Below are 26901 nucleotides of genomic sequence, written 5' to 3'. Positions count from 1 at the left end.
GAGCCCAGAACTGGACACAGTACTCCAGATGAGGCCTCACCAGGGGAGAGTATAGGGGGAGAAGAACCTCCCTCAACCTGCTGGCAAGTCCACCCACTGGCAACACAAGTAAGGAGTAGTTGCCTGCATCTCTGACAAGCCATGGCACTCTCTCAGCCACATCACAGACCTTGGCTCCTGGCAGGCAGCACACCTCTCATGACACCTTATCCTCTCCACAGGTGGGTTTCTCAGTGCCCCTTAGCAATGGGTCACCCACAACAAGCACCTGTTGCTTCTTTCCAAGGTGCCAATTACCTATTGCAGGTGCAGCAGCTGATAGTGAGTTGTTTGCTGGATTTTCCCCTTCTGGAGCTTGTTCGTCAAAGTCCCTTGTTGCCATTGCCTCATACTTATTTGTAGTGGGCTCTCTGAAAGGAGGGTTTTGAAGGTGAGCCCTTGCCCTTGTTTTTTTTTTTTTGTTACTAGTTTATTACATTCTTCTTTTTGTGTTTTTTTCCCTGCTCGCCAAGGTACTATGTCCAAATTCTCCAACATCTTTTCTGTTACATCTGTGGCTCCCAGCTGTACCACTGCTTTGAATAATCTGTTGCTCAGGCTGGCTGCAAGCAGGTGCATCAGCTGTTGTTCTATTCCAAGCATTCACTGTTTTCAGACTTTTTAGACTAGACTGCTTTTCCTTGTCTCTAGAGTAGTTTTGTGCCCTCTCCCTGCTCTGTCTTGCAACCTACACGTGAGTAGTTTGGAGATAAAGGGAGACAAATGCATGTGGAGATTTTTATTCTCACTCACAGACCTACATACAGTCCAAGATGCACCAGTATGACAAATCCTTGTATAACATTTGTTTTTGTGTTTGTTTTAGTGTATCATTTACTTTCTGTTAGTGTAGTTGGTACCAGCTCCTTGTCAATGGGTTTTTAGAGCTGACAGTTCCTTTAGTTGAAATGCTTTGGAATGATTTTCACATGCTGTTGTTCCCATGAAGCTCAGGGAAGTCAATGGGCATACACTTGCTGCATCAGTACCTTCCGAAGGAGAGGGAAGATGGGAGGATGTGCTACTGTGACTGAATTAGAAGTACATTAGGACTACATGCTGGATTGCAAGTGCTGCAAGGCCATAGTGAGGTAAAAGCAAAGCTAATGATGACAATTTAGGAAACAACTACATTATTGCCTCCTTTCCTTTTTCTCTTTTGCAGCATTTCCATTCTTTCCATACTAATTAAATTGTCCTGTATGACAGAAATATATCCAGGTGTGCAAGGTGATAGATTCTTTTTAGGGGTGAGTCCTTAGTGGCAGAGAGCTTGCTTGGGAGCCTGGAGCTGCTGCTACTGCCGGTGCTGGGAGATGCGAGTGATGCCCGTGGCTGCCCAGAGACCGCCATGCGCGCCCTGCAGAGGAGGACCACTCACTCGCAGACCGCCCGCTCGCCCGCCCGCCCCGTTTGGCTTTTGCCGAGCTAGGGCGGTCGCCACCCGCGCTCTGTGGGCTGGGCTGACAGCCCCACCTCGTGGCGTAGCCGCGGCGTGCCCCGCGCAAGCGGTCCCGGCTCTCAGGCCTGGCGACTAGCGCTTCGCGGGCGCCCAGGCATAGGTAACGCCATCAGCTGTCTAACGCGTGAGTAGCTCCCAACTGTTCCCTGTCAGCTTGGGAACACGAGAGACATGGCGCCAGTGGTTTGACAGTCTCATGGTGGGTTTGGCAGAACTGCATTAGCTTGCACTTCTGTACGCATCCCGTGCCTGGCAGCTGTATTGTCTTGATGGCTTCTCTCCAGTTACTCTTCAGATCTGCTGTAGGGGCCTTTGGGCATGGAAGGGTCAGTGCTTTTAAGAAGAATACTAATTACCTTCAGTTTTCTAAAGAGTCTTTGCTTAATGCAGCTGGCCAAAATAAGTCAAGAGTGGTGCAGGAGAAATTACTCTGCTTTTGTATTTGGCAGGAATTTGTCTTTGTGTTCTACACAGCACCATGAGGCTCTTACAGCTGTGAGGTCAAGTGTGGCTTTCAATCCATTGCTGAAGAGAGTGACACCTGTGCAATGTCTGACCCTTCTGGTATGAGTGCTTCCCAAATTCAGGACAGTTGGTTTTAGCAGCCTGGAGCACACAAATTTCTCTGCTCAGTCACTTATTGTCATATTGTGAGTTCAACATTATGTAGGCTCTGACTTGGTTCTGGTTCATCACCACCTTGGAGTCCCCACTTCCAGGAGATACTCTGGCACATGCTTGGTGAGTTTTTCCCAGTAACTCTAGGATACATTTCTGGAAGTGGCTCTTCCTTCCCTTAAAGCATATCATTTAAACCCTTTGTAATTCCTGACCTGTGGAAGGGAACATGCAGTATGGGACAAGTTTGGTCCACTCTTAAGATGCACATACAGAAGAGTGGCTGAGGAAGACAGATTCAGCTGAGGGGGCCACCCTCAGAGTGCCTCCCTCCCATTGTGCTCAGCAAGCCTTGCTGCAGAGACAAACAAAGCTTATTTTGTTGTTCTTGGATATTTTCTACTGAGCTGAAAGTCACTAGGAATGTGGTCATCTTGCTCACCTGAGTAACTATATGGAAACAATGGGCAGGTTGCCTGAGAACAGGGCAGGAAATGGTCTCCCTGCTCCTCCATCCCTTCCCTGCTCCCCTGAGGACTGCCCCACAGCTTGGCTGGGCAGTGCCCATGTCCATGTGGGCTGACGCAGGGGCTGCCTGTGCTGCAGGGATGTGAGGCAGTGCTCTGCTGTAAGGAGACAGCCCTTTGGTAAGCGTGGAACCCATATGAGACACCACTCAGGAGCACTCCCAGGAGAACCAAAGACAGTCTCCATGGGGGCTCCATGGGCAGCAGGCAGTTCTGGGATGTGTCCAGGCTGATGTTCTTCTCTTGCCTTGCAGTGCTACAGACTCTCCTCCCCAGATCCACATCATTAATGGCTACGTCATGGTGGAACCCCGACCTCAGGGCTACGGACACTCAACGCATACTCACATAAATACCAGCAGTGCCCAACACCTCTCCTGTTCTCTTTTCTTCCCTTTGCTGACTGTGACTTTGCATATGATAAGGCTGCATTGAAACTGAGCTGTAGGGCCTTTGCCTTAAAAAGCCAAAAAGAAACATGTAAAAAAACAAAACCAAAGAAGACTCTTGAGTGGGACAGCTGTTCTTCAAGATGTTCTTAAACTGTCTCATTTTCCTGAACCTGGATCATTAACACTATTAACTAGTTTAACCTTCCCAATACAGGAGAAGATATTTTAATGAAAGTGTTGTTTATCCTTCCCTTGCAGAAGAATGATTTCATATTATCTCATAATGCTTTGGGGAAATTATAACGTTGCTATAACATAGCAGTTGTTTAGCTGTATGAGTCCAACTAACTTTTTTTTCACCTTCAGTGCCTTGAAAGATTTATGCACCACTAACTTGTTTATTAGAACAGAATATTTTGGTGGTATGAGCACAGCTGGGAAAGAGTGGTTGGTATTTTATGTCTATACTGATAATGCTTGCAATTCTTTATGCTTGCAATTCTTTCTTCTTAGGGCTCTGGGTTACACATGAAGCTTCACAACAACACCTTTTACAATAGAATAAAACAGTAAAGATACATGAACAGAATGTTTCTGCTGTCTGTTTGGTGCTGTTGTAAGATAACCTCCAATGAGCAGACAAGTTTCATAAGCACAAGCCAAGGAATATTTAAGAAAAAAAAAAATCAAACTGCCCAGGGAGCTTCACAATCATACTGTTGGATGCTTACAAAACAGGAAGTTCTCTAGAGGTGATCTGAGAAGACCAGATGCAGGTTTTCTCTGTCTTTCACAAATTGTTTTTTTACAGCTGTATTCACTTTGAGGGAGAAATGGCCTTCTTTTCCTTTCCTGCACAGTCAGACTTCATTGTGGGAAATAGTTGCAAGTTTTCTACCAGTTTCAGCAGAACTTCTCAGAATGTCCAAATGGCTTTGACTCTTTTGCTATCTGCTTAAAATGGACATACTGTTGACTGTTAGATGTAGGAAACTTGGAAATAGTGGTGAATATTTCTCTGTGTTTGTGCAGAACATCCTCTTGTGATCACGTTGACTGATTTTGTGAGCAACATATCCCTCCCTCCTCCTCATAGGAGAGTTTCATTTCCTGGAAAAGTCTCATATGATTCATCCATGGGAGGGGTTGAAGCCAATGTGCTGAGTGTGGTGACTTAAACACAGCAGCCACCTGCCCCAGTGAGGCAATATACTCTCAAGTTTCCCTTCCTATGCATGTGCATGTGTTTCACTACTTTTTTCATTGCCTATAAAAAGTATCTCTTTTTTTCATCCTGCTGCACATTGGAGGAGAAGGAACAGACAATTCAGCTTTCTTATCTCTTACTCTTCTTTCACAAGTACTGAACCTGAACAAAACCTCAGTTTGCTGAAGAAAACAGAGAAAGGAGGGGCAAAATATTGAAATTTACGGGAACACTGTGTGCAATGAAATAGATCTGGGCTGGGGTTAAAGATGGCACTGTCTCATTGTATATTACTTCTTAGAGAGACTATTACAACGCCTCAGAGTCCTGAATATGTTTTGGCTTTGTTGGCTTTACACAGCAGCTAGGCTGGTGATGTGCTCTCCCATCTGTCTCTTTGATCTCTCACTGAGGTAGAGATATAGACCTAGTGGGTCCCGAACTGTTTTCCTTGGCATGAATATGACCTGAGGGGAGCAGATCAGATGGGGGATAGCTTAGTTATCACAATGCACTGCAGGTGTGAAAAAACTGAGCACATACTTGTGTATTCACCAGTGCATCTGAGGGGGCCACCAGAAATATTACATCAGAGTATGTTCTGCCACTTTCTAGCCTGTTCATTGGAACTGCTTCTTCTTCATCCTCTGTCCTTCAGAAGTGCATGTTGAGATCTGTCACAAGTCCAAAGGGCTCCAACAGCACTGCAAGAAGGAGCTGAGGCAGAGCTTCCATTTTTCTCCATTACAAGACAAAGACTGATGAGTAAAATAGCCCCAGGCTGACTTTTTTTTGCTTTGTTCCCTTTCCCATGGTTACTCCTGAACTTCACCTCTGTGAGGGGAGCTGAGTTGAGTCAAACAGCCACCAACATTTTTCTTCAGCTGATATTGCAGAAGAGTAATTATGAAACACAGAGGAATAACAGAGGCTTAAAGTAGCACTATGGATAATTCAGTTATGATGGTGTAAATTATTTTGTAGCCTTTTCCAAGTGCCTGTCTCTATCAGGGAAATAGAGGTGTCCTTAAACTGTGGTGGGTTGTGTGCCTACATAGGCTGCATCCTGGAAGTCTTTCTGCAAAGTCCAATTCTTTCAAGGTGCTTTTAAGGGTCTCATGGGCCTGGGTTGGTATCTGTGAACTAAACGAGTGGTTCCTACCACCTTTTCTTCCAGACTAGTCATTGCTGACTGGCCTTGGGACACCAAAGTCTTGAAACATGCATAGGTTATTTCTCCCTAGCTCCAGAACAAGAAAAGTCTGTTGGAATGGGAATAGCCCAAGAAGCCAACCTAATGGTGGAGGTCTGCACACCATCACCCCTCTCTGGGCCACAGAGTATCAGGAAAGCAAGCGTTCCTGTCACATGCCTGGAAGACTTCCCTGTTCCTCCATCTGTCCCTCTTAAGCAGCTGAGGTAGCTTTCATTGCCTTGCAGTTGAGATTCAATCAGGCTTGGGATGAGTGACAAACTTGAATCAGAAATCTCTGTGAAGGCACCAGTGCTTCTTTCTTGAGTACAGGGGCTGTGGCCTAAGCTAGGTACTTCCATGTCCTCTAAGTGCTGTAACAGTGGTGTTTTTTACATCTGAACATTCTCTTTCCTTTGTACTTACTTGTTAGCTGGTGCACTTTGCTATTCACCTCTCCCCACTTAAATGATTTTCGTAAATCATCTCTCCAATGTTCTCAGTGAACAGGTCTGTTTTGAGATGAGTAGGACTCTTGCCATGGCTTACTTGTGGTCAAGATTTCTCTTTCTCTTTTGGGAGAATATAAGTTATAACCAACACTGATGGTCAGGAGTGTATTGTGAATTCTTGAGAATATTTGACTAAGCTTGGCTAATGGACTACTGTGTTATATGACGTAAATGCGTTTTAATTATTATAAAATTTCACATGTATATAGCTAGGAAAAAAAAAAAAGGCTAAAACCCTCCTTGGGAAAAAGGCTTGCTCATAAATTCTTGTTTCCTGAGATAGTCAGCACTTGCACTTTATTTCTGTTTGATAATGAAGTAGATCAGACTTTAGACACTTTATTTTGAACTTCATTGACCTTCCAACAGCTATCTCCTGCAATTTAACAGTTTTTCCTCACTGTTGCTGTTCGCTTGTAATGCACGGAAGCTGTATTTTCTGGTATGGTATTTGGTTAGCAACTGGCATTTATTGCGTGGCAGGAAGCATAACTTCACTCAATGTATTTTCATCCACAGTAATGTGCTCTTATCTGACACAGCTTTTCTGTGATCTATGAGTGCCATTTGGCCAGCTGGCAATCAGTACTCGTTTATTATCAAACCCTTTCAGATTAGGATGTGAAAATTAAAATTACTGAAAGAAAAAAAAAACCTTGTTCTTCGCATAGATTCTGAAAAAGTACACATCCCTCCTGTGTGATTGTTAACAACGGTGTGAGAGGAGGTGCATAAGCTGTGTGATTGCCTCACTCTAACCTCTGACATGCCTTAAGGCCCTCATATGGTTCTGTTCTTTCAAAGATGCAGTGGTATAAAGAAACAAAAAATAATGCGAAATCCCTTGTTCAGTGCTTCACAGTTCTTTTCACTTTGAAACTTTGGAAAGAGCATGTTTTTTTCTCTTTTTAAACCATTCATTTAGCAATATTAAACTTGTAAAACAGATAAGTTGAGAAAAGGGAGATAACTAAGTAGAAATGAAGAAATCTAAGCACTGTATTTCTGTTTTTCTCTGTGCTTTTGTACCCTCTTCAACAAGGCTTCAAGGGAAAATAAGGTGCTCTTCAACTGGGGAAAGCCAGGCAGTGAAGGAGCAGAGCCTTCTCTGCAAATGCCGAAGTAGTCTTGAGGCTGCTCTGTTCTCTTGCTTAGAGCCAAAGCTGCACTTACTCCATAAACAAGACAACAAGCTGATGTAGTTCAGTGGGTTGTTAGGATCAGCTGTTTAAAATACTGTGGCACAGTTAATGTGTAGAAATCAGACTGAAATATCTTATTTAGATAACAAAGGAATGTGCTTTAGAAGATGTATTTCTCCAGTGGCTTGCTGTCTAGAAAATGTGGACAAAACATGTCATTTACCCTTTATCACAAAAAACCAAAATCTAAGCCATGACAATTAATGGAAGAAAATGTAAACTTTTTATGTCTGTATTGAAACTGATTACCGTTTTCTATCCTTCTGCTTGGCTTCATCTGGACTGCTGTCTTGTAACCAGCAGTGAACACATGAGGTTTATTCAGGCCCTGTCTCTTGCTGAAGGAAGTTCTGAAAGTAAGATCACAGACCTGTTACGGTATAGGTTTGTCCTTATCAAGAAGACTGTGTGTATTAGTAAAGGCTGGAAAAAGTCTGTCACAGCACATTAACACTGCTGCCTGGAAGCAGGGCACAGCTAGATGGAGTGGGTTAAATGGAATAAAAGAAGAAGCTCACGGTGTTGCTGGATGTTTCCTGTGATCCACAGCAGTAATAGCCGTCCAGGGTTTATACCCTGAGGACGCCTGTACTCCAGGCAATCAAGGCTCCTGCTTTTGGTTCTCTGAATCCTTCTGAAGTGTCTGTCTTTCCCTACAGATATTTCCAGCAGTGTTCAGCTGCACTTTATCCAAGAGATAGGTTTTCCAGTGCTCAAGAAACTAGCTATTTCCTGTTGGCGTCCCAGGGACTCAGCACCAAACTGTTGGACAAAGATGAAATTAGGTCTGATTATACAACTTGTATCTCAAGTCAATTAATCCTTCAGGTCACAAAATCCATTAAGAGTTTATTCCCTCCTATTCTGCAAAGAGTTAAAGCATTTAGATTTAAAGTTTCACTTGTACATGTCTTGATACAATTTGTCTGCAGATAATTGAATTCCCCAGATGGCAAGCACTTTGCCATCATAGGTCATTCTCTGATGCTTGTGACCAATGACTACAGATCTTTTATGCATTATCTCTTTTATTTTGTTTAACATCTTCCCTTCAAGTCACCTTAAGTTTATGCAGCTGAAAGCACAAAACAGTGTTTTGCCTTTGTTTCCTGACAAAGGTTACTATTTGAGCATTGTCTCAGTTCCCTCTACTCCTCTCTGCACCCCTAACTTTGGCTCCAAGTTTGTGTGGTTTTAGGTAGTACCAGCAGAAGGTCAGGGGACTTGCCTTCTACGTGTAGACAGCCAGTGTGGGAACCACCTCTGGAGTCCTGACAAAACAAGGACCAGAGCTAATATCTCTTTTGTTGTCAGGTGGCTCTGTGAGTTAAGAGCCTCAAATATTGAGTAAGACCTGTTTTCACCTCTCCATGTTGGAAGACATTTGAAGCCATAGCACCTCCAGGTGCAGTCTATCATCCCCTGGGAAGTTAACTGGAGGGAAAAGGTTCCTCAGCCATCCTTTTTCCAAGATGAAAAAAACCCTTCCAATTTTTCTCTTCTAACACAGATTGCAATGTCTTTTCTTTCTTATGGTAAGGAGCTTTCAGAGGTCACAGTTTTCAGTCACAGTCCATACTATGGTCTTCTTTGAACTCTACTATTATCTTGTCCACCAAGTGGGTTAACCAGCAACTAGCTGATAATCTTCTTGCTTACCATCGTATAACAGAACTTTCATGTCTTGGCAGAGCAGATACCAGCAGTGCATCCTCACCTTCTCCAAAAGGTGCAACCCATAATTACTGGACTTCATACCTTCATCACATTTGCAATTAAATGTCTACTCATTTCTATGCCTGAAGTTTATTTCTCTAAGGCCGACCAGGCATCTGTCTTATTAAGGGAGTCAATTAACAGATTCACACAATGTATTTCTGGTACCACAAGTTACTGAAGAAGACACAGTACTGCAGTCACTTGTAGAAGGTTATTACAATTTTCACTCTTACAAACACCTTCGCAACGTTATTCTCTACAATTAGTGGTTTATTATTTTCTTCAATTATCATGGTCTTTGTACCTATCAACACAAACGTTACATTCAGGCCACTCAAGACTGCATTGTTATTGCCCAAAATTCCACTGGGATAATAGTTTCCACTTAAAATATTAATGGTAAGTTAATCTCATAGTCCTTGCAAGGGAATTGTGGTTTTTTTCTCCTCCTGCCATGGTGAAAACACCAAAAGGAATCAGTGTGGTCTTCAAGTATATATCATCATGTAGTCTATGTTTACTCTAGTCAGTTTTCTTCCGATGTGAACTTTGGATTTTTTTCTTACATATGGCTGGCTAAGGCAGACTCATTCTTCCATTTCTCCAGCTTTTCTGAGTTCATACCTTCATGCCTTTAACAGATTCTCTCAAGCTGTCAACCAGCTACAGCCTGCCTGTGAGTTTTGTCAAGAGGAGTGCACAGTACCTATAAGGTGCTGATAACCTCAATTCTTTATCCATTTAAGGTTTCAGCAATTCCAATAAATCTTAGTAATTTCTGGAGAGTCTGAGATGATTCTTTCCCCCAGTGGTATTTGCTGTATGTTTAAAACCAAATGTTGCAAAGCATTCACCATTTTTTGCATCTGAAAAATGTTTTAGAATTTGTAACCTTTCTTTCCCTAATATTTCATGCATCAGAAGATTTTACCTGACATTTTACCTGACCAAAGGTTATTTGGCCTTTTTATGTTTATAGCTTTATGTTTTTGAAATGTTTATGCAAACTGTTCTTTCTGCATACCTATTTTCACCATATTCTTGTTCCTAATTTCTCTACAACTCTCATTATCCAACATATGTTCAAAATTATTCCTCCAGATATTATTAATCAAATAATTATTATTTTGCAAGAATGCATCATTTTTCCCCATAATAATATAATGCTTCCTGTTTTCTTTTTTATTCATTATATTGCCTTGATAAGTGTATTTTTCCTCCCTCAGGGATACAGTTCACTGCAGACTATATTTTTAGTTACTGTGGTATTTATTTTGGCATAATTTTATACATTGTGTATACTAAGATAAAGTTTTCTATATCAAAATAAAGATTTTCAAGTTCTTCTTTAACAATGAAGGAAATAATCCTTCAAATTGTCAAATTGACAAATATTTAGTAACTTATAAAGTAACAAATGTAAGACTAAATTTTCTCTGCCACAGCATTCTTTCCAGTTATGAAAAGGTTTCTGTAATTCACAGAGTATCACTGTTGTGGATACTTGCATGATTTTTTCTAGATTCTAGGTCAATTATAGTTTAAATAAATTGTAAGTGTAATCAGTAAATTTTTAATTGTGAAAAAATTTTTTCATGATTCTGAATAGCTGTGATTAATAGATTTTACCTTGCATTCTATCAAGCATGGGAAACAAACTTGGAAATTTATGGTAGTAAGAGGATGGTGGGACATGACATAAAGGAATTTACTAGAACACATAAAAATAGCTGCAAAGGTTTAGAGCAATGCACATTTATCTGATGAGACAGACTTTTGAGTCAAATACATCTCTTGGATTTCTGTTGAAATATAAAGTGTTTTCTCTGAATGTATTTTGTTGTGGTTTATATATTTTCATATAATCTTTTATTTATCAAAAGCCCTGTAATTTCTCTGTATTTCCATTACACTGAAATTGCTTTTTTTAATAACATAAATACTTTAAAACACAAATACCTGAGTATGACAGTTCTATTTCTGTGCAGTCTAATGTATTTTATATTAGTTGTCTTCTCTATACACTGAGAAATACAAACAAAAACTGACATATTGTTCTGAACTCTTTTACAAAGGTGAAGGTTAAGACTCATGTAGTTGCTAAAATGAAAAAAGTGCTTTCAGTCATCCCTGCTTTGCAAGATCCTTTTTGTTTTGCAAACTGTAGCCTGGGTTGCAAAAGCTTTGTTTGTTCACCATCAGAGAATAAATATTTCTTTACAGATGACTGATTTTATTTTGACATCAACATTACAATGCTTTTGATAATGTTTATACTAAATTAGAGAAAGCACGTGAATGTTTGATTCTTTGAATGATTTTTTTTGGTGCAGAATTTATTGTCTCCTTGATTCAGATCTTAAAATTTAGCGCTTTTTGGGGGGGGGGTTTTGTTTGTTTTTAGCTCTTTGTTTCTTTTCTTCTATCCCTTTCCGTTTTGAAACATGACTAATTAATTTCACATTTTCATGTTTCAGCTGTGTTACTTTGTGATTTTGTAGTCCTAACTCCTAAACTAGTCTAAAGGGAAAAAAAAAAACAGCTTTTGTTCCTAGGCATAGAATTTCAGAGAGATATTACATCTATGAGAATAGCAATCTTGTTAATCTATTTTTTCATTAATTGTTGGGTCCTGAAAAATGGAGACACTACTAAGGCTAGAAAAAAAAGTTGTGTGGAAAAGCAAAAACCACAAGGTAACACTGAATTAACACCCAAGATGTATCAATGCCTGAAGACAAACTGCAAAGTTTCTGTGTATCCATTCACTGCAAACCATATAATGATTTATTGGCTTGGTTTTCATTCTGCTTCTAGCATTGCTCTTGGAAACAGATTAATTCTATAAAATTTGACAGATATAACATTCCTTTAGCCTTCTCATATTCACTTCTTTATTAACTGTGACCTCTTTTTTACCATGTGACAGCTATTTGCTGCTTGAAATAAAAATCAGAGCGCATAATATTACCTGTCTTCTTTTTCTTATTTCCTTGAAAATGTTCCTGCTTTTCATTTGTGAAGATGAGTGAACATGCCTTTTGATGTCTTTGGTAGAGACATATGTAATAAAACAATAATCATGTAACATTAGTTTTAGTTTTTTATATCAACTAGGTTTTATTTATCTCTTATAAAGAAACTAGTATTTATGTATGGAACTTGAAACCCATTTTTTATATAGTCATTACCTGAAATTTAGACTGTAGCAGTTTAAGAATGTTGATGATTACACTAAAGACCAGAGATTTGAGTTTACAAGAAAAAAAAATGTTTGTTTTGCAGATGCATTGATTCTGTTTACATTGGAAATCATAGAATCATAGAATGGGAGGGTTGGAAGGGACCTAAAGGTCATCTAGTCCAACCCCCCTGCACAAGCAGGTCCACCTAGATGAGGTTGCACAGGAACGTGTCCAGGCAGGTCTTGAAGACCTCCAAGAAAGGAGACTCCACAACCCCTCTGGGCAGCCTGTGCCACTGCTCCATCACCCTCACAGTGAAATAGTTTTTTCTTATATTTAAATGGAACTTTCTGTGTTCCAGCTTCAAATGGGGCACTTGTGAAAGTAGATGGGCAAAATTAGTTTTTCTTCCTCATGGTAATGGGGTGAAGAAAGGATATATACATACACAGCTGCAACAATGGCTGTAGTCAAATCAGGTGTGCAATTGTTTATATATGATGTTGAAAATTCATTATTACATAATATTTTATTAAAAGATATTTTCTAGTACTATTAGTTTATACTTTGACAACTGGGGAAGGGAACTGATTATGATATGAAAGCACTTCTGTGTTCAGGACAAAAAAAATCCCTAACATCTCCTAGATTCTAGAAAACAGGAAATTTGGAAATATAAAATATTCTTTATTTTGCATTTATTGGTCAGTAGATTTTTTTCAAACCTGTAGCTGAAGTTGTTGATTGCTAGGATCAGAAATGTGTTCATACACATTTCTCTCTTAAAGAGAGTTTTTTTGCTGACATGTTGAAAGATGGTGAGAAATATACAGAATCAGGTAAATATATTTCAAAGACAGGGTGAAAAAATTTTAGTTGACTGAAAATCTGAGACTGATAGTCTTCAACCAGGATTAAGCTCACTCCATGCATCTACATGTTATCCTAAAACTCAGTTCAAGTCTCTATAGATACTTATGAAGAAAACTGTTACTTTCTATGTTGAATTATATTGGAGGTGTCCCTCAATTACCACAAGCAAAACTTTTGGATCAGTAGACAGAGTTGGAAGGAGGCACTCTTGACTCAAGTTTGGGATTATTTAGTAGTCTTCTGTCATTAATCTTTCTCGTAGATAATTTGAGTATTATTTTATCAAGCATTATCTGCAAATAGCTAAACTGACAAAATTTACTTCATTCTTTCTTCATGTCAGAAAGTATAAGAGGAAGAAATAAGCTCCTTTCCTTTCAGTGACAGTAGATGGTTCATTTGGCTCAGTTGCACTTGTGGGATATAGTTTTTAGTGTTAAAACTTGAAAAAGATCCTGAGCTTTCTAAATCTTTTCTAGTACCCATATGTTGTCTGCAGAACAGTTGGGTGTGTGTGACGTAGCAGCAAATTTCATCTTGTCCTTCAAAGTCAAGGCTGAGTATTCCAGAATGACAGCTGGAGTGGGAAATGGAGACAAAACCCTAAATTTCAGGCTGCATTCTGATATTACGTGTTCCAGAAAACTCAAAAAATTATGTAGGAAGTATTATACTTCAATGATGGTTTTGTAGGATAACATTCCAGATCAGAGTGAACCTGATGTGAGAATCAAGAAAAAAGTTAACATGTCTTTGGGTTGTATGGACACTGAAGAGATTACTGTATATTACACATCCTTTTCAATCCTTAGAAATTCTGTTAGATTTAGCACAACTGTACATATTCCTACAATGTTCATGAATTCCCTAAATTCTATGACCAGTGCATTAGTTTGATGCATCCGTTCTTTAACTTGGCCAACTTCAGAGGCAGGTGATGGCTTTAAACACTGACACACTATATACCACCACATTCAGCAGGTAGCTGAAGTGGATCTCATCACTGCAAGAGGAGCTGCAGTTGCTGCACATTGTTAACATTTTATTTGAGAAATATATGCCTAGAACACAAAACCAAAACATATGGATCATGGAGATGATGGCTTGTTTTGAAGCAGCTGTACTGCTTTCTGCCATTAGCTGACTACCCATCCAAGACAAGGCGTCTTAAGAGGAGTACCTGCCACACTGGTGGCCCAGACACCTGTGTGGCAGTTGTTGATCCACTCCAGATTACTGTCTAATGATCTAATACGGGTTTGTTTCTAACAGAGTTGTTCCGCCTCAACGAACAGGACAGCCACCCGTCTGATGGGAGAAGAGAGCAAAAAGGAGAAAATAAGCAAGGAGAGATGGCCAAGGAGTGCTTTGAATAGAACAGTTTCAGATCCATGGCTCCCAATACTTGGACGAGTGATCTTCCGTACTTCCCAACTTCCCTACTTCCTGCTGATGCATCAGAATAATTCAGCTGATATGTAAGGCAAGGCAAACAAATGATCAAGATATATAAGCTGATTCTTAGCTGTTTTTTAGATCATCCGTGAGACTTTGGAAAGCTCTATTGATCTTACTATTTTCTGTATGGCTTATTTTGTGTAAGTAGTGTCACAAACTACATCTTGCATATAGCTATAATTTTTACATTGTTAACCACAAGCAACAATTTGGTATTCTCTTCTTCTGTAAAAAGAGGGAGGAAACACTCTGTTTCAAAAACATATTCCTGAACTTTGGAGGTTTTTTAAACACTGTTTATTCTGATTCAAGGATGTTAAGGCCTGGTATGGATCTGTCACTGGCTATGACAAAGTTTGTCATCCTTGTGCAATTCTAAGAATCAACCTATAGGTGCTTTCTTATGCTGAATTATATATGTCTTTAGATATTTAAAGACAATGCTTGGTTTATTTTGATAATAGGTTTTATATATAGCTTGATATTTTTAGCTTTTTAAGTCAAAAGAGAATGTTTTAATATATATGTTGTACATAAGCATATTTCTGCAATAAGTGTGTATTTTGCTTGTGTGAATGGCACCTTCCAAGATTTGGATGTGTTGAAACATTTGTCTGACTATTGGTCCAGACGTTCTCATAAATGCATGGGAATGTCCATTTAGTATTTTGGGTTTATAGGTTTTTCTTAGGTACATTTCTAAACTAATTATGTTAAAGTATACTTTGTAGCTTAAAGGGCAAATTTTATTTAACTATCACAGTTTGTTAGGCAGAAATAATGAGGAATGGCTGTATTACCGATTGGATCTGGCTTCTCTTATGTAGGTATGTAACACAGGATTCTTAGATGCTCTCTTCAACCCATTTCTTATGAACTCACATATTAATAATTTCTTACTGTTTGTAGATTGTATGTTATATACTAACATAGTCATGGTTTTGCACAAATCAATCACTTTTCATGGTCTAGTGGTTTTATACTTTCTGATTTCACAAAGGAATACTTTAAAGGAATACTAAGAAGCTGTTCAGATCCACATTGTCAATATTATATTTGTTAAATCTCATTCATTTATCCTAAGAGTACCCCACTAATCCTCTAAAAGTTGCTTAAGCATGATGTTTATAGCAACTGAACTAAAATAATATTATATGCTTAGAAATGGATAAGGAAGTTTGAGATTTTTCAATACAAACTAAGGGCTGCATAAATGAGAAGGAAAAAACTGTTAGTCTATGTTTTTTTGAGGAAGAACTACAGTGATTTTGTGTAATTCTTGATTGTGCCACAGATAAGTCATAAGTCATTTGATCTCTTTTCATCTATAGTTCTGCTAATCAGAAATGATGGTATCCCTTCATCATATACCTGTTCTGTTTCATTTGACAACTCTTCAGACTAATAGTGTGCAGCCAAGCACATAAGATTTTTTTTTTCTTGTGCTTCTGTGTGTTTAATAATGACAACCTGTGAGTTTAGAAAAACACATGTTAAAACTCCCTTTATCATTCTGAATAACCTACTCTGTACACAACATTATTAGCATTTATCTGTGAGTTTATACAAGATTTCTAATTCTTTATGTTTCCCTTCTATATCTATCAGATAACAAGAAATATATCAGTTCCTTTGTGAAGATTATATCAAACTCAACTTTTAGAAGCGGTTTTTGAACCAATTCAACTTACTAGCATCACAGCTCTCTATTCAGGAATAAAGCTGTAATTTGCATTTATAATACAATATTAATTTTAAAAAACGGACTTTTACAACAATAAACTGAAGTACTAAAAAATAAAGGAAATCCCTCCCCTTAGAATGATGGAAGGCAAAGAGTACATCATTTAAACATAAACTTCATTCCTCTGAGATTGAAAAAGGTATTTAATAACATATATTACAAAGGTAATTCAAGACAAGCATTAAAGTTTTACCTCATTTCTTAATGTTTAAAGTCTCATTAGGTCATACATGTAAGGAGTTTAATGGTAAAATTAGAAACATATTGAAAAGAATAAGCTTCATTATGTGCAAAACAGTGAAAACTCTTGTTAAAATGATCAGCAAAAAGTATTAATAAACACTTTAATTTTAAGCATCTATCTTAAATTTAAATAGTATCCCTAGTCTACAATTCAATGGAACAGATATTGTGCAGAATTAAAAAAAATATATTGCATATTAATTCCGGGGAATGAAATTCAGGAAATATATTTTTCCTATGTAGTTATTGTTTTGCTAAATAGCTGAGGGCAAGTAGAAAGCTGGTGGAGAACAGTAGAACAAATTTTGGAGTGAGCTGTCTTTACCTAGAAACTACACTCACCACAAGTACAGGACCAGCCAAAAGCACAGCATCTGTGCCTTTGTATGTGTTTCAGCTGTAGTTTTCTATCACACTATAGAAAGATGTCTTTTTTCCTTCCCCCTCCTCCCCTCCCCGTTTGTCAGTCAGTCTGTCCCAGGCAGCTCTGGACCTATTCATCAGGAGGAGGGTCCATCCCCATTAGACCTTCACTACAAGTCACCATGGTAGAGTCTTTTTCAGCCGCCTTCTCCATGCTAAGTACAGAGCAGCACAGATGCTAGCTAGTCACAGAAGAAACGTGTTCTGTATTTGTGGAGAGAAGAATAAAATAAAACAACAAAAACTTGTGTGTTTGAGTAAGCCCCTGCGCTGCCTCTACACCAATGCACACAGCCTGAGGAATAAGCAGGAGGAACTGGAGACGTGGGTGCAGATGTGGGGCTGCAACCTCATTGCAGTCACAGAGATGTGGTGGGACAGCTGCTCTCTATGTGAGGGAGCAATTAGTGTGTACTGAACTGTGCCTGGGTGGGGATGAGGGGCAGGTTGAGTGCTTATGGGCAAAAATTAATGGCCAGGGCAAGGCAGGTGATATTGTTGTAGGAGTTTGCTACAGGCCACCTAATCAGGAGGAAGATGTGGATGAAGCCTTCTACAAACAGCTGGGAGCTGCCTCACAATCACAGTCCCTGGTCCTCATGGGGGACTTAAACCTCCCTGATATCTGCTGGCAAAGCCACACAGCCAAGTGCACGCATTCCAGGAGGTTCCTACAGATTGTTGATGCCAACTTCCTGTCGCAGGTGATTGAGGAACCAACAAGGAGGGGTGTGCTGCTGGTCCTGGTACTGACAAATAAGGAGAGTCTGGTTGGGGATGTGAAGGTTGGAGGCAACCTTGGCTGCAGTGACCATGAGATGGTAGAGTTCAAGATCCTGTGTGGAAGAGGCAGGACACAAAGCAGGATTATGACCCTGGATTTCAGGCGAGCCGACTTTGTCCTCTTCAAAGATCTACTTGGACGGATCTCATGGGATATGATTTTAGAAGACAGAAGAGCCCATGAGAGCTGGTCAATGTTCAAGCACCACTTCCTCCAAGCCCAAGATCAGTGTGTCCCAGTGCACAAGAAAGGAGGAAAAGGAGGTAGGAGGCCTCCATGGATGAGCAAGGATCTACTGGGACAACTCAGGCAGAAAGCAGCCATCTATGAGAGGTGGAAACAAGGGCTGGCTTCTTGGGAAGAGTATAGGAACATTGCCAGGGCATGCAGGGGTGCAACTAGGAAGGCTAGAGCCCTTCTAGAATGAAATTTAGCCAGGGAAGTTAAGGACAGCAATAAGGCATTTTTCAAGTACATCAGCAGCACAAGGAGGGCGAGGGGGAATGTGGGCCTGCTGCTAAACACAGGGTGCCCTGGTGTCTGAGGATGCAGAGAAGGCTGAAGTACTGAATGCCTTCTTTGCTTCAGTCTTTAAGGCCAAGGCTGACGCTTGCAAAGCCCAGCCCAGCAAGGGATGACCAGGGCAGCAGAGGACTTGCCCTGAGTGAAGAGGAAGAGGTTAAAGACTTGTTGGCCAAGCTTAAGGCTCATAAGTCAATGGGATGCATCTGACAGTGCTGAGGGAACTGCCTGATGTGATTGCTCAGGCTCTCTCCATCATTTTTGAACAATCATGGAGGACAGGCGAGGTGCCTGAGGACTGGAGAAAGGCCAACGTAACACCAGTCTTCAAAAAGTGCAAGAAGGACGACCTAGGAAACTACAGGCTGGTCAGCCTCACCTCCATTCCTGGAAAGGTGATGGAACAACTCATCCTGAATGTCATCATTAAACATATGAAGGAAAAGGTGGTAGTCATGGGTAGTCAACATGAATTCACCAAGGGGAAACCCTGTTTGACCAACCTAATAGCCTTCTATGAGTGCATAACCAGCTGGCTAGATGAGGGGAGAGCAGCGGATGTCATCTACCTTGACTTCAGCAAAACTTTTGACACTGTCTCCCACAACATCCTCATCAGAAAGCTCAAGCACTGTGGCTTGGATGAGTGGACAGTGAGTTGGATCAAGAGCTGGCTGAATGACAGAGCCCAGAGGGTGGTGATCAATGGCACAGAATCAAGTTGGAGGCCTGTGGCCAGTGGAGTTCCACAGGGATCGATTCTGGGGCCAGTCTTGTTCAACATCTTCATCAACCACCTGGATGAGGGGACAGAGTGTACCCTCAGCAAGTTGGCTGCTGACACCAAACTGGAAGGACTGGCTGATTCCCCAGAAGGCTGTGCTGCCATTCAGCGGGATCTCGACCGGCTTGAGAGTTAGGCAGAGAGGAACCTCATGAGGTTTAACAAGGACAAGTGTAGAGTCCTGCAGCTGGGAAGGAACAACCCCATGCACCAGTACAGACTGGGGGTCAAACTGCTGGAGAGCAGCTCTGCAGAGAGAGAGCTGGGAGTCCTGATTGATAATAAACTAAACGGGAGCCAGCAATGTGCCCTTATGGCCAAGAAGGCCAATGGCATCCGGGGATGCATCAAGAAGAGTGTGGCCAGCAGGTCAAGGGAGGTTCTGCTCCCCATCTGCTCTGCCCTGATGAGTCCTCATCTGGAGTCCTGTGTCCAGTTCAGGGCTCCCAAGCTCAAAAGCAACAGAGAGTCTTCTAGAGAGAGTCCAGCACAGGGCCACCAAGATGACCAGAAGGCTGGAGCATCTTCCTTATGAGGAAAGACTGTGGGAACTGGAACTGTTTAGTCTAGAAAAGAGGAGATTGAAGGTATTTAAATGGTGGATGTCAGGACATTGGGGTATCCATTTTTTCTATTGTATCTAGCAACAGGACAAAGGGTAATGGGATGAAGCTGGAACACAAAAAGCTCCATTTAAACATAAGAAAAATCTATTTTACTGTGAGCATAATGGAGCAGTGGCACAAGGCTGCCCAGGGAGGGTGTGGAATCTCCTTCCTTGGAGGTCTTCAAGACCCACCTGAATGCATTCCTATGTGACCTGATCTAGGTAGACCTGCTTCTGCAGGGGAGTTGGACTAGATGTTCTCTAAAGGTCCCTTCCAACTGCTACCATTCTATGATTCTGTGAAAGATACATTTTGCTTGGGAAGATGTTCCGCAATTTCTTATATTAAATAAAAATCTACAAAAGCAAAATGCTGATAGTCTGCATAACAACTAGGAAGTTTCTGTTCACAAAAGTAATTAAGTGTTGAAATCCAACGAAACGTTTTGCTCCAAAAACATAACTGTATTATGATCGAGATCTTCCCAATATTAAAATAACTAAGGCATGATGGATGATCATTAGGAAGTTTATTGATATGAATTATCACAATAAGAGGTTTTTTACTGGTACCAAGCTAACTAACAATCCTGACACTTTGTCTTATATGAAAGTTGTTTCTTAAGTGATTGAGTCTAAACGGTTCATTTCTATGCTAGAGGTTAACAAGCAGTGATAAAGTATGTCAATGAGAAATTAGGGAAACTGAATTCTCTAGTATTGGAGATTTAGGACTAAGGATCTGTTGAAAGTACTTGAGACACAGCTGTTCTTGCTCCCATACTGGGAAAAGAGATTGAATGATTTGTATGATTCAATAGACTTAAAAAGTAGTTGGAGATCTGATGACCATCTTAAACGGTGATTGAAAGCAGTTGTGATAGAATCTAGCTTTAACAGCTATGGTATCAAACATATTCCAAGAGACACTTCTACCCTTGTCTGTGCAACACCTGTCTAGACCTTTAGTAGCCTAAACAAGAGGCTCAACAAGAGAGAGAGAGACAACTCTCTGACCACATACTTTCTTATTAAATTCATATTTGGCACTTTGTATGGTTTGTGTCTTTTCTCACGTAGTCTCTATGTCATCCAGAAACAAAAGATTAAGAAACCCTCATTTTGCTGAGAATTGCAATATTGATATATAATTCTGGGAAGAGTAAGTCTTCCAAGCAAAATGATCACTGTTCAGCCCAAACTCTTAACACAGATCTGCTCCCACTGAGTTTTTTTATAGACTTACAGAGTTTTCTTCCAAGTTCTGCCATGAAGAGCCTTACAAAAGGAAAGCGAATTCAACCAGTTTCCCCTCCAGTTATTTATATGGAGATTTCATGATATTTGATATTGTTATTGTTTAAAATCCCAGATTAATGCGGTTCTTCATTGACTTTCATCAGATTTATATCATCCTCTTAGCCTGAGCACAGGGTAATTTAGAATAAGAAAATGGGTTCATAATCCTCGTTTATTATAGTCACTACCAAAAAGATAATATTGAATGAAAAAGCTATGTATCTTTTCTGTAGCAAAGAAATCCTTGGTATTCACTGCTGTATTTCTCATGGTGGCAGATAAAATAGCAAGTTTTCAAGGTTGATTAAAATATTGTAACAAGAACGAAAAATGTGTTCTTTCAAGTATATGTACGTATTTGAGTCAAGATAGCTATGAATACTTCCAAAAAATCGGTAACCCATGTGCCAAGGTAAAATTATGTTTGATGATATATCTACAATTCTTTGCATTTGACTAAAAAAACAAGGCAAATATGCTGAATACTTCCGTACCAGAAGTCTCTCATGCCTTCAGGGAAATAAGGTACTTCTGGGCAAGATAAATGCACATGAACCTTAACTATCATATTTCCATGTTTCCGTATTTCCATGTTACCTAGTGGGGGTAAGACTTTAATGTTAAGTAACATTAAAGTGTATGGATTTTGTAAAGGATATTATAGTTTAGTTTCTTGTTGCCATTTATCTTTTGTAATTGATTTTGTATTTTTTCTTTCATTAATGATGGCATGAAGAGCTGTGAGTCACTATATATATCAGTCTTTCCAAGTGAACTGTTGTTCTCAGGAAAATCTTAAATGCATTTGCACTTTATTGTGCAATGCTCAGTATAATAATAATTTTTCTGTGCCATTTTTCTCTGACTCTGTGTCATTCTATACATTTTGTGGCAACAGTGTTACCTTCCGGAAGGCCAAATGACAACTTGCTATCAAAAGGATCTGCCTTATTTTGTCATCTGAAAAAGCATACAGCAAGCATTTTCAGTGCAGTGTAAGGATTTCTAAACTGCATACTACTAACACAATTTGAGTTTTAGGATGTTTAAGAGAAAACCCAGCCCCGGCACTCTAACAGCATAAGGTAGTAATCTGTAAGTGGGATTTTTTATTTGCACTGGATTTTATAAATGAAAAAGTTATTTAAATTAATTTTCCATCCATTATTTTTTCCATCCTTCTTCTGATCCTAATGTGTGTGCATGCAGTTAAAAATACTCTTATAAAGAGCTCTGTGTTTCACTTAAGGAAATGTGCTTTGCATTAGGATGCTAAGTTATTGTAACTGTGTGCTTTAATATTAGCTTTCTTCTTCTTAACCTGTCACAGTAGATTACCTATAAAAATTGAGATATTCAAGCAAAAACATTAGGGTTCCTTGATGAAATTCTAAAGTTCATTTAGCATCCTTCATCACAAGCAGCAAAAGTTTTTGTGTATTTAGATCTATCATTTGTCCTCATACCTAATGCAATAAATTACAATAAGTTGCTGTCCAAGAGCCATCTGGTATCACTAGCCCAAACCCCAGAGCAATTTTCCTGTTCAGTTAGATATTCTAGTAGGCAAATCCCTCTTGAATTACATTCAGCACAACAGCAAGGTAAATTTTGCAAGTAGGAGTTGCACAATGAGCAGGAGAGAAATGCAGAGAACATGGGAGTTTCCTTCTGTGGCCTCAGAAAGAGCTACTTAGGGCACTAATTCTCCTACATAGGAAAACAAGGTTTCTCTAAAATATGGATTGAATTTTCAGTAGAGGCTGTTACTATAAGACATTGTCATTCATGTTAGCTGCAGCTAGATTGGAAGTAACTGTAATACAAAATACAAAACAGAAAACAAGTCACTGTAGTCAGGACTTCAAGAGCTTTTTAAAGTCTAAGCAATGTGATGAATCCATTGGTGTAATGCTTTAATCTTGCAGCTACAAAAGTAACAATCATTACAGTGAAGTCTCTACTTAAAGGAAGCATTGCCACTTAATGACCAATAGCAGCAAAATCTCAAGCACCTCATCCTAAAAGAAATAGTTGCATATTCTATCAGTCTATGGAATTCACTATCACCTTTTAGATGGAAATACTTTCCATTCAGAAGTAGTGCCCTGATCTGCTTCTTTCTCTCCAACAGCGATGGTGGGAAGGATCCAATCACAGAGATAAGAGGAATGTTCACTTTGGTACCCTAACACTGGAAGAGCAACAAGTTGGAAGCCAGACAGAAGATAATAGGTACTGTCTTCTTTTAGTGAAGATTCAGAGAAGTGCTGTGTTAGCCCAAAGAGCAAAAGTGTCTATAGTAGACCATATCATTCTGTAGCTTTGCTGTGATCACTAGGCAAAATAAAATCATACCAACAGAGGTGTTATTCCCACCCACAGTAGTGGGTGGAAAGAAGTTACTATTGAGAATAGAACTTTTTTGCCCTTATCTTCCAGAGAAGTGGCATAACTGGATTATTTTTTACTAATATTTAATTATGTTAAACTACTCATGGACATTGATACATTAAAACTTAGCAAAAGAAAATTAGTCTATTATACACTCCTTTTAACAAAGCCATACTGATCAAATTGGAAAGTGACTGACTGTGCCAACAGAATTTTCAAAAAATACTACTTCAGTGGTGTAGACTAAATATTAAATCTGAACCAAATGAAATCAGTTGCAAATTTCCTACAGATTATTCAGACATAAGATTTTTTTGTCCTAATTACAGTTAGTCAGTATTAGGTTGGCAACTGTGTCCCAAGAGACATTTCAAATTGAGTTTCAACATGGCAGCAACAATCAATCAGCTAAGAAGGCAGCATCAAAGATATATGATCTCCACGACAGTCAGCATGGAGAATGGACTTTTTTTTTTCAACATTGCAATTTTTTTTTAGAATAGTAATATTCTGCTAAAAATACATCCTGATGACATATTTACTGACAAAACATTCCAGTTACAGCACTACTAAGAGCTAACGTGATAAGTTTATTTCCCTAAATACAATATATATCGTCATTAGACAACAGAGATACTTCTGTCAAATCTGAGTAATGAATGTCACAGCCACACTAAACAAAACTGATAAAACACAAATATACTGAAAACAACAGAATGCTGTAAAGCTTATAGCCATCAGTGATCATTTAAATTACTAACAACGTATAAAAATTCACAGATTCATAGTAGCACATTGATACTAGTGTTAACTTGTAATAAACATATTGCAGATTTGAATTCTTGTCTATCATTTCTCATAGATCATGACATAATTACACATGACACTAGTCTGTGAAATAGTAACAACTCAGTGTTTAGTATTCAGTAACTGCAATCACTAACATCAGGAATATTTACCTCCTGAAATTATTTTCATCCCCTTCTATGTATGTTAGCACATATAAGTACACTTCTCTATTTGAGTTCAATTATCCAGCAAAATTATTGTGCTTGTCTTTGAGATCCTTATGCAAAATCTTTTGAAACGGCATGTATGAAATTTGGAGCTCCAAATTTGTAAATGTGCAAATGGTGGCAAAAAGGGTAAATGCAACCAGGCATAATCTGTCTATGACAACTGCTGCAAACTTCCACTAACTTCAGATCTCTTCACCCTCATCTTGTTTCCTGAAGTGCACTGCTATGAACTGAACTTCCTCCAAGATCTTGATAATCACTGGAACAACATCTGTTAAAGCTTTCTTCTGAACAAGTTCAATATCTTCTGGTAAGGAGCAAGGAAACTTTCCACTCTTGCTACCCAGATCATTCTTTCTGGGGCAGCATGGATTATCTGTCGTGTGGTAGCTGTAGATCCTGTTGCCGCTGCTGGACTGGTGCCCAGGAAGGACATTCATCTCCATGCTGTTTATGCTCAGATAGTGTTTGGGATAGCTACATTTGCAAGAGAGGGGCTTTATGTTTTCTCCAGGTTTTTTCATGTGTAAAAACCAAGCACACCAATTCAGTAAAATGACATAGACCTGAAAGAGAATGATCACAATAGAAATAAAGAGAATTTTCTGCATTTAAAAAGTTTTTGAAACATATTGTGACTATTGTAGCTAGTCTATATGGTCCTTTAGAAAGACTGACTGCTTTCTGTGTTCTCCAGCTATCTGCTTTCAACAGGGTATTTTGAGGTCTGTCTCCTTCACAAGGATGACCTTTCTTCAGATGTGTCTTGAACATTGAGGTTTTCAACACTTTTATAAATATTATAAAGCAAAACAGATGTAAAGTCTCACTTTACAAAATGATTCTTGAAGTCATATCTTTAGTATGTATGGAATTCATACAAAATTCACTTGAATATTTGAGGCAAATATTTAGATTCGGATGAAAAAATCCCTCTACTACAGACTAACAGCTGTTTTTAGCACATTCACCGCCCATCTCTCTTGTTTTGATCTAAATAACCAGCCTTAATTGTTGGAGTTTAGGGTGTTTTTTTAGTTTGAAAGCCACTTTCAGCCACATAATACAGGAACTCTCTTTTATTCAAAATAATACTCATAAATCAACTAAATCAGGCAGTCCGGAGTCTGAAGGCTACAATTAATTGCTGTCATTTCCCTGTGCTCTGGTATACCACTGTTCTGCCACATCATGAGAGCACTCTAACCTGCACATGGCAGATTGTGCCCTGTATGTTTCTTGTCAAGGTCATCAAATGAGCTAATTCCAGAGAGTGCGTCCATTTTTTTTTCCCAGTGAATTGTTCTTCAAATGTCTTGTCTGAAATCTGAGCATGCTATGATTTCTACTGTTAACATCATTTGCTGTGAACTACAGTAAAAAGTCTGTGAAATTGGTTACATCTTGTGTGAAGGGCAGCAAACTAAATGAGTAAAATCTTGCCATTATTAAGTTCTCCAGCTATTATGTATATAAAATGGACTTTTACAATGTGCTTGTTAGAGTCTCTCTGAGAAGAAAGATATTTCTTTAACAACTTCATCATTCAACCTGATATTCAGACATCACCTCTGGTTTCACTTCTGGGCCTTGGCCCAAGGCTTCCTGTGTGATCTTGCTCCTGTCACTTTGGCCATGTTTGCATCAGGATCACACTTTGCCTACAAGGTTGCTTTAGATGCAGGAAGAGTTCTCTCTTGTGTTTGCACAGTACAGATGCAGGGATAGGGAAATTACAGCTTGAACTTCAAATTGATGCTGTAATAACATACATAATTTCAGAAAGGAGGTGGCATTAATTGCCACAGGTGGGAATAATAGAAAAAGACGAGGAAAGTGATTAGCAGAAGATGGTTATGCAGTTTTTAAATCCTGCAGTGTGCATTCTTCTGGGTCACAGCCCCATGCTTTTTTCTGTTTTTTCTGCTTTTTTCCTTTCATCTTCTCTCCCACTGATGAATCTTTTATTGTTCGTCCTGAAAGACTATTTCCCTATGATTCATATTATTCTACTTTCATTGAGGTCTTTTAAAGTTTCATTATTTTCTCCATAATCACCACAAATACAAAACTAAAATGTATCACCCTAAAAAATTAGTCCTACCTTTAATTGAACTTACTTAATTACAATGTCCCCTGACTGCTTACGGAAAGAAAATGGAATATCATGGAACAAAATAAAAGTCTTAATTGCTGGCAATATTTCAACAGTGGCAAATTGGAGAAATAAATTAATTCTCCAATACTGTGAAATTCCAAAATACTAAGCCAGATAAACTTTCTTATTAGAAAATGTTAATATGTCTGTCTTAGCTCTGGAGGGAGATATAAGATGAAAAAGCTCTGTTTTACAAGAATGCTACTTTTTCTTTCAAGACAAAGTCTTTCCTCTTTAGGGAAATTACATATAATTCAACTCCATTTTCCATAGGAAAATAAATACACAAAAGACAGCAACATAGCTTTTAAATTGCTTTAACTTCCAAATGTCCTATTTCCTTGGAAAAATACTCAGGCATCCATCTGTTCTTGTCATACTGTTATAGATTGCTGTGATAAAGTTCACTAGCCAATTTAAGTGACTCATGGATCAAATTTATTAAGCAAGCGGTAAATAAGCAAAACAGCGCTGGGCGGCTGGGAGACTCTGCTCCACCAACGGCGCGTGACCCCCCCCGCCCCGTATCAGAGTCCTT

The 26901-nt window shown here is 39.2% G+C and overlaps 1 protein-coding gene across 1 annotated transcript in view; it reads left to right on the top strand.

Annotated features, from left to right (window-relative positions):
• TRABD2A (TraB domain containing 2A) overlaps positions 1 to 3081 on the top strand; it is a 72494-nt gene extending 69413 nt beyond the window's left edge. The window contains exon 7 of the mRNA XM_062019056.1: positions 2901 to 3081. Within this exon, the coding sequence (XP_061875040.1) occupies positions 2901 to 3081 (181 nt within the window). The remainder of the gene's footprint in view (positions 1 to 2900) is intronic.
• Positions 3082 to 26901: the final 23820 nt, after the last annotated feature.

The sequence above is a fragment of the Colius striatus genome, chromosome Z, assembly GCF_028858725.1.
Source record: "Colius striatus isolate bColStr4 chromosome Z, bColStr4.1.hap1, whole genome shotgun sequence".
Taxonomy (NCBI): domain Eukaryota; kingdom Metazoa; phylum Chordata; class Aves; order Coliiformes; family Coliidae; genus Colius; species Colius striatus.
Note: the sequence above shows the minus strand (reverse complement) of the source record. Positions and strands in the feature narration are given on the sequence as shown.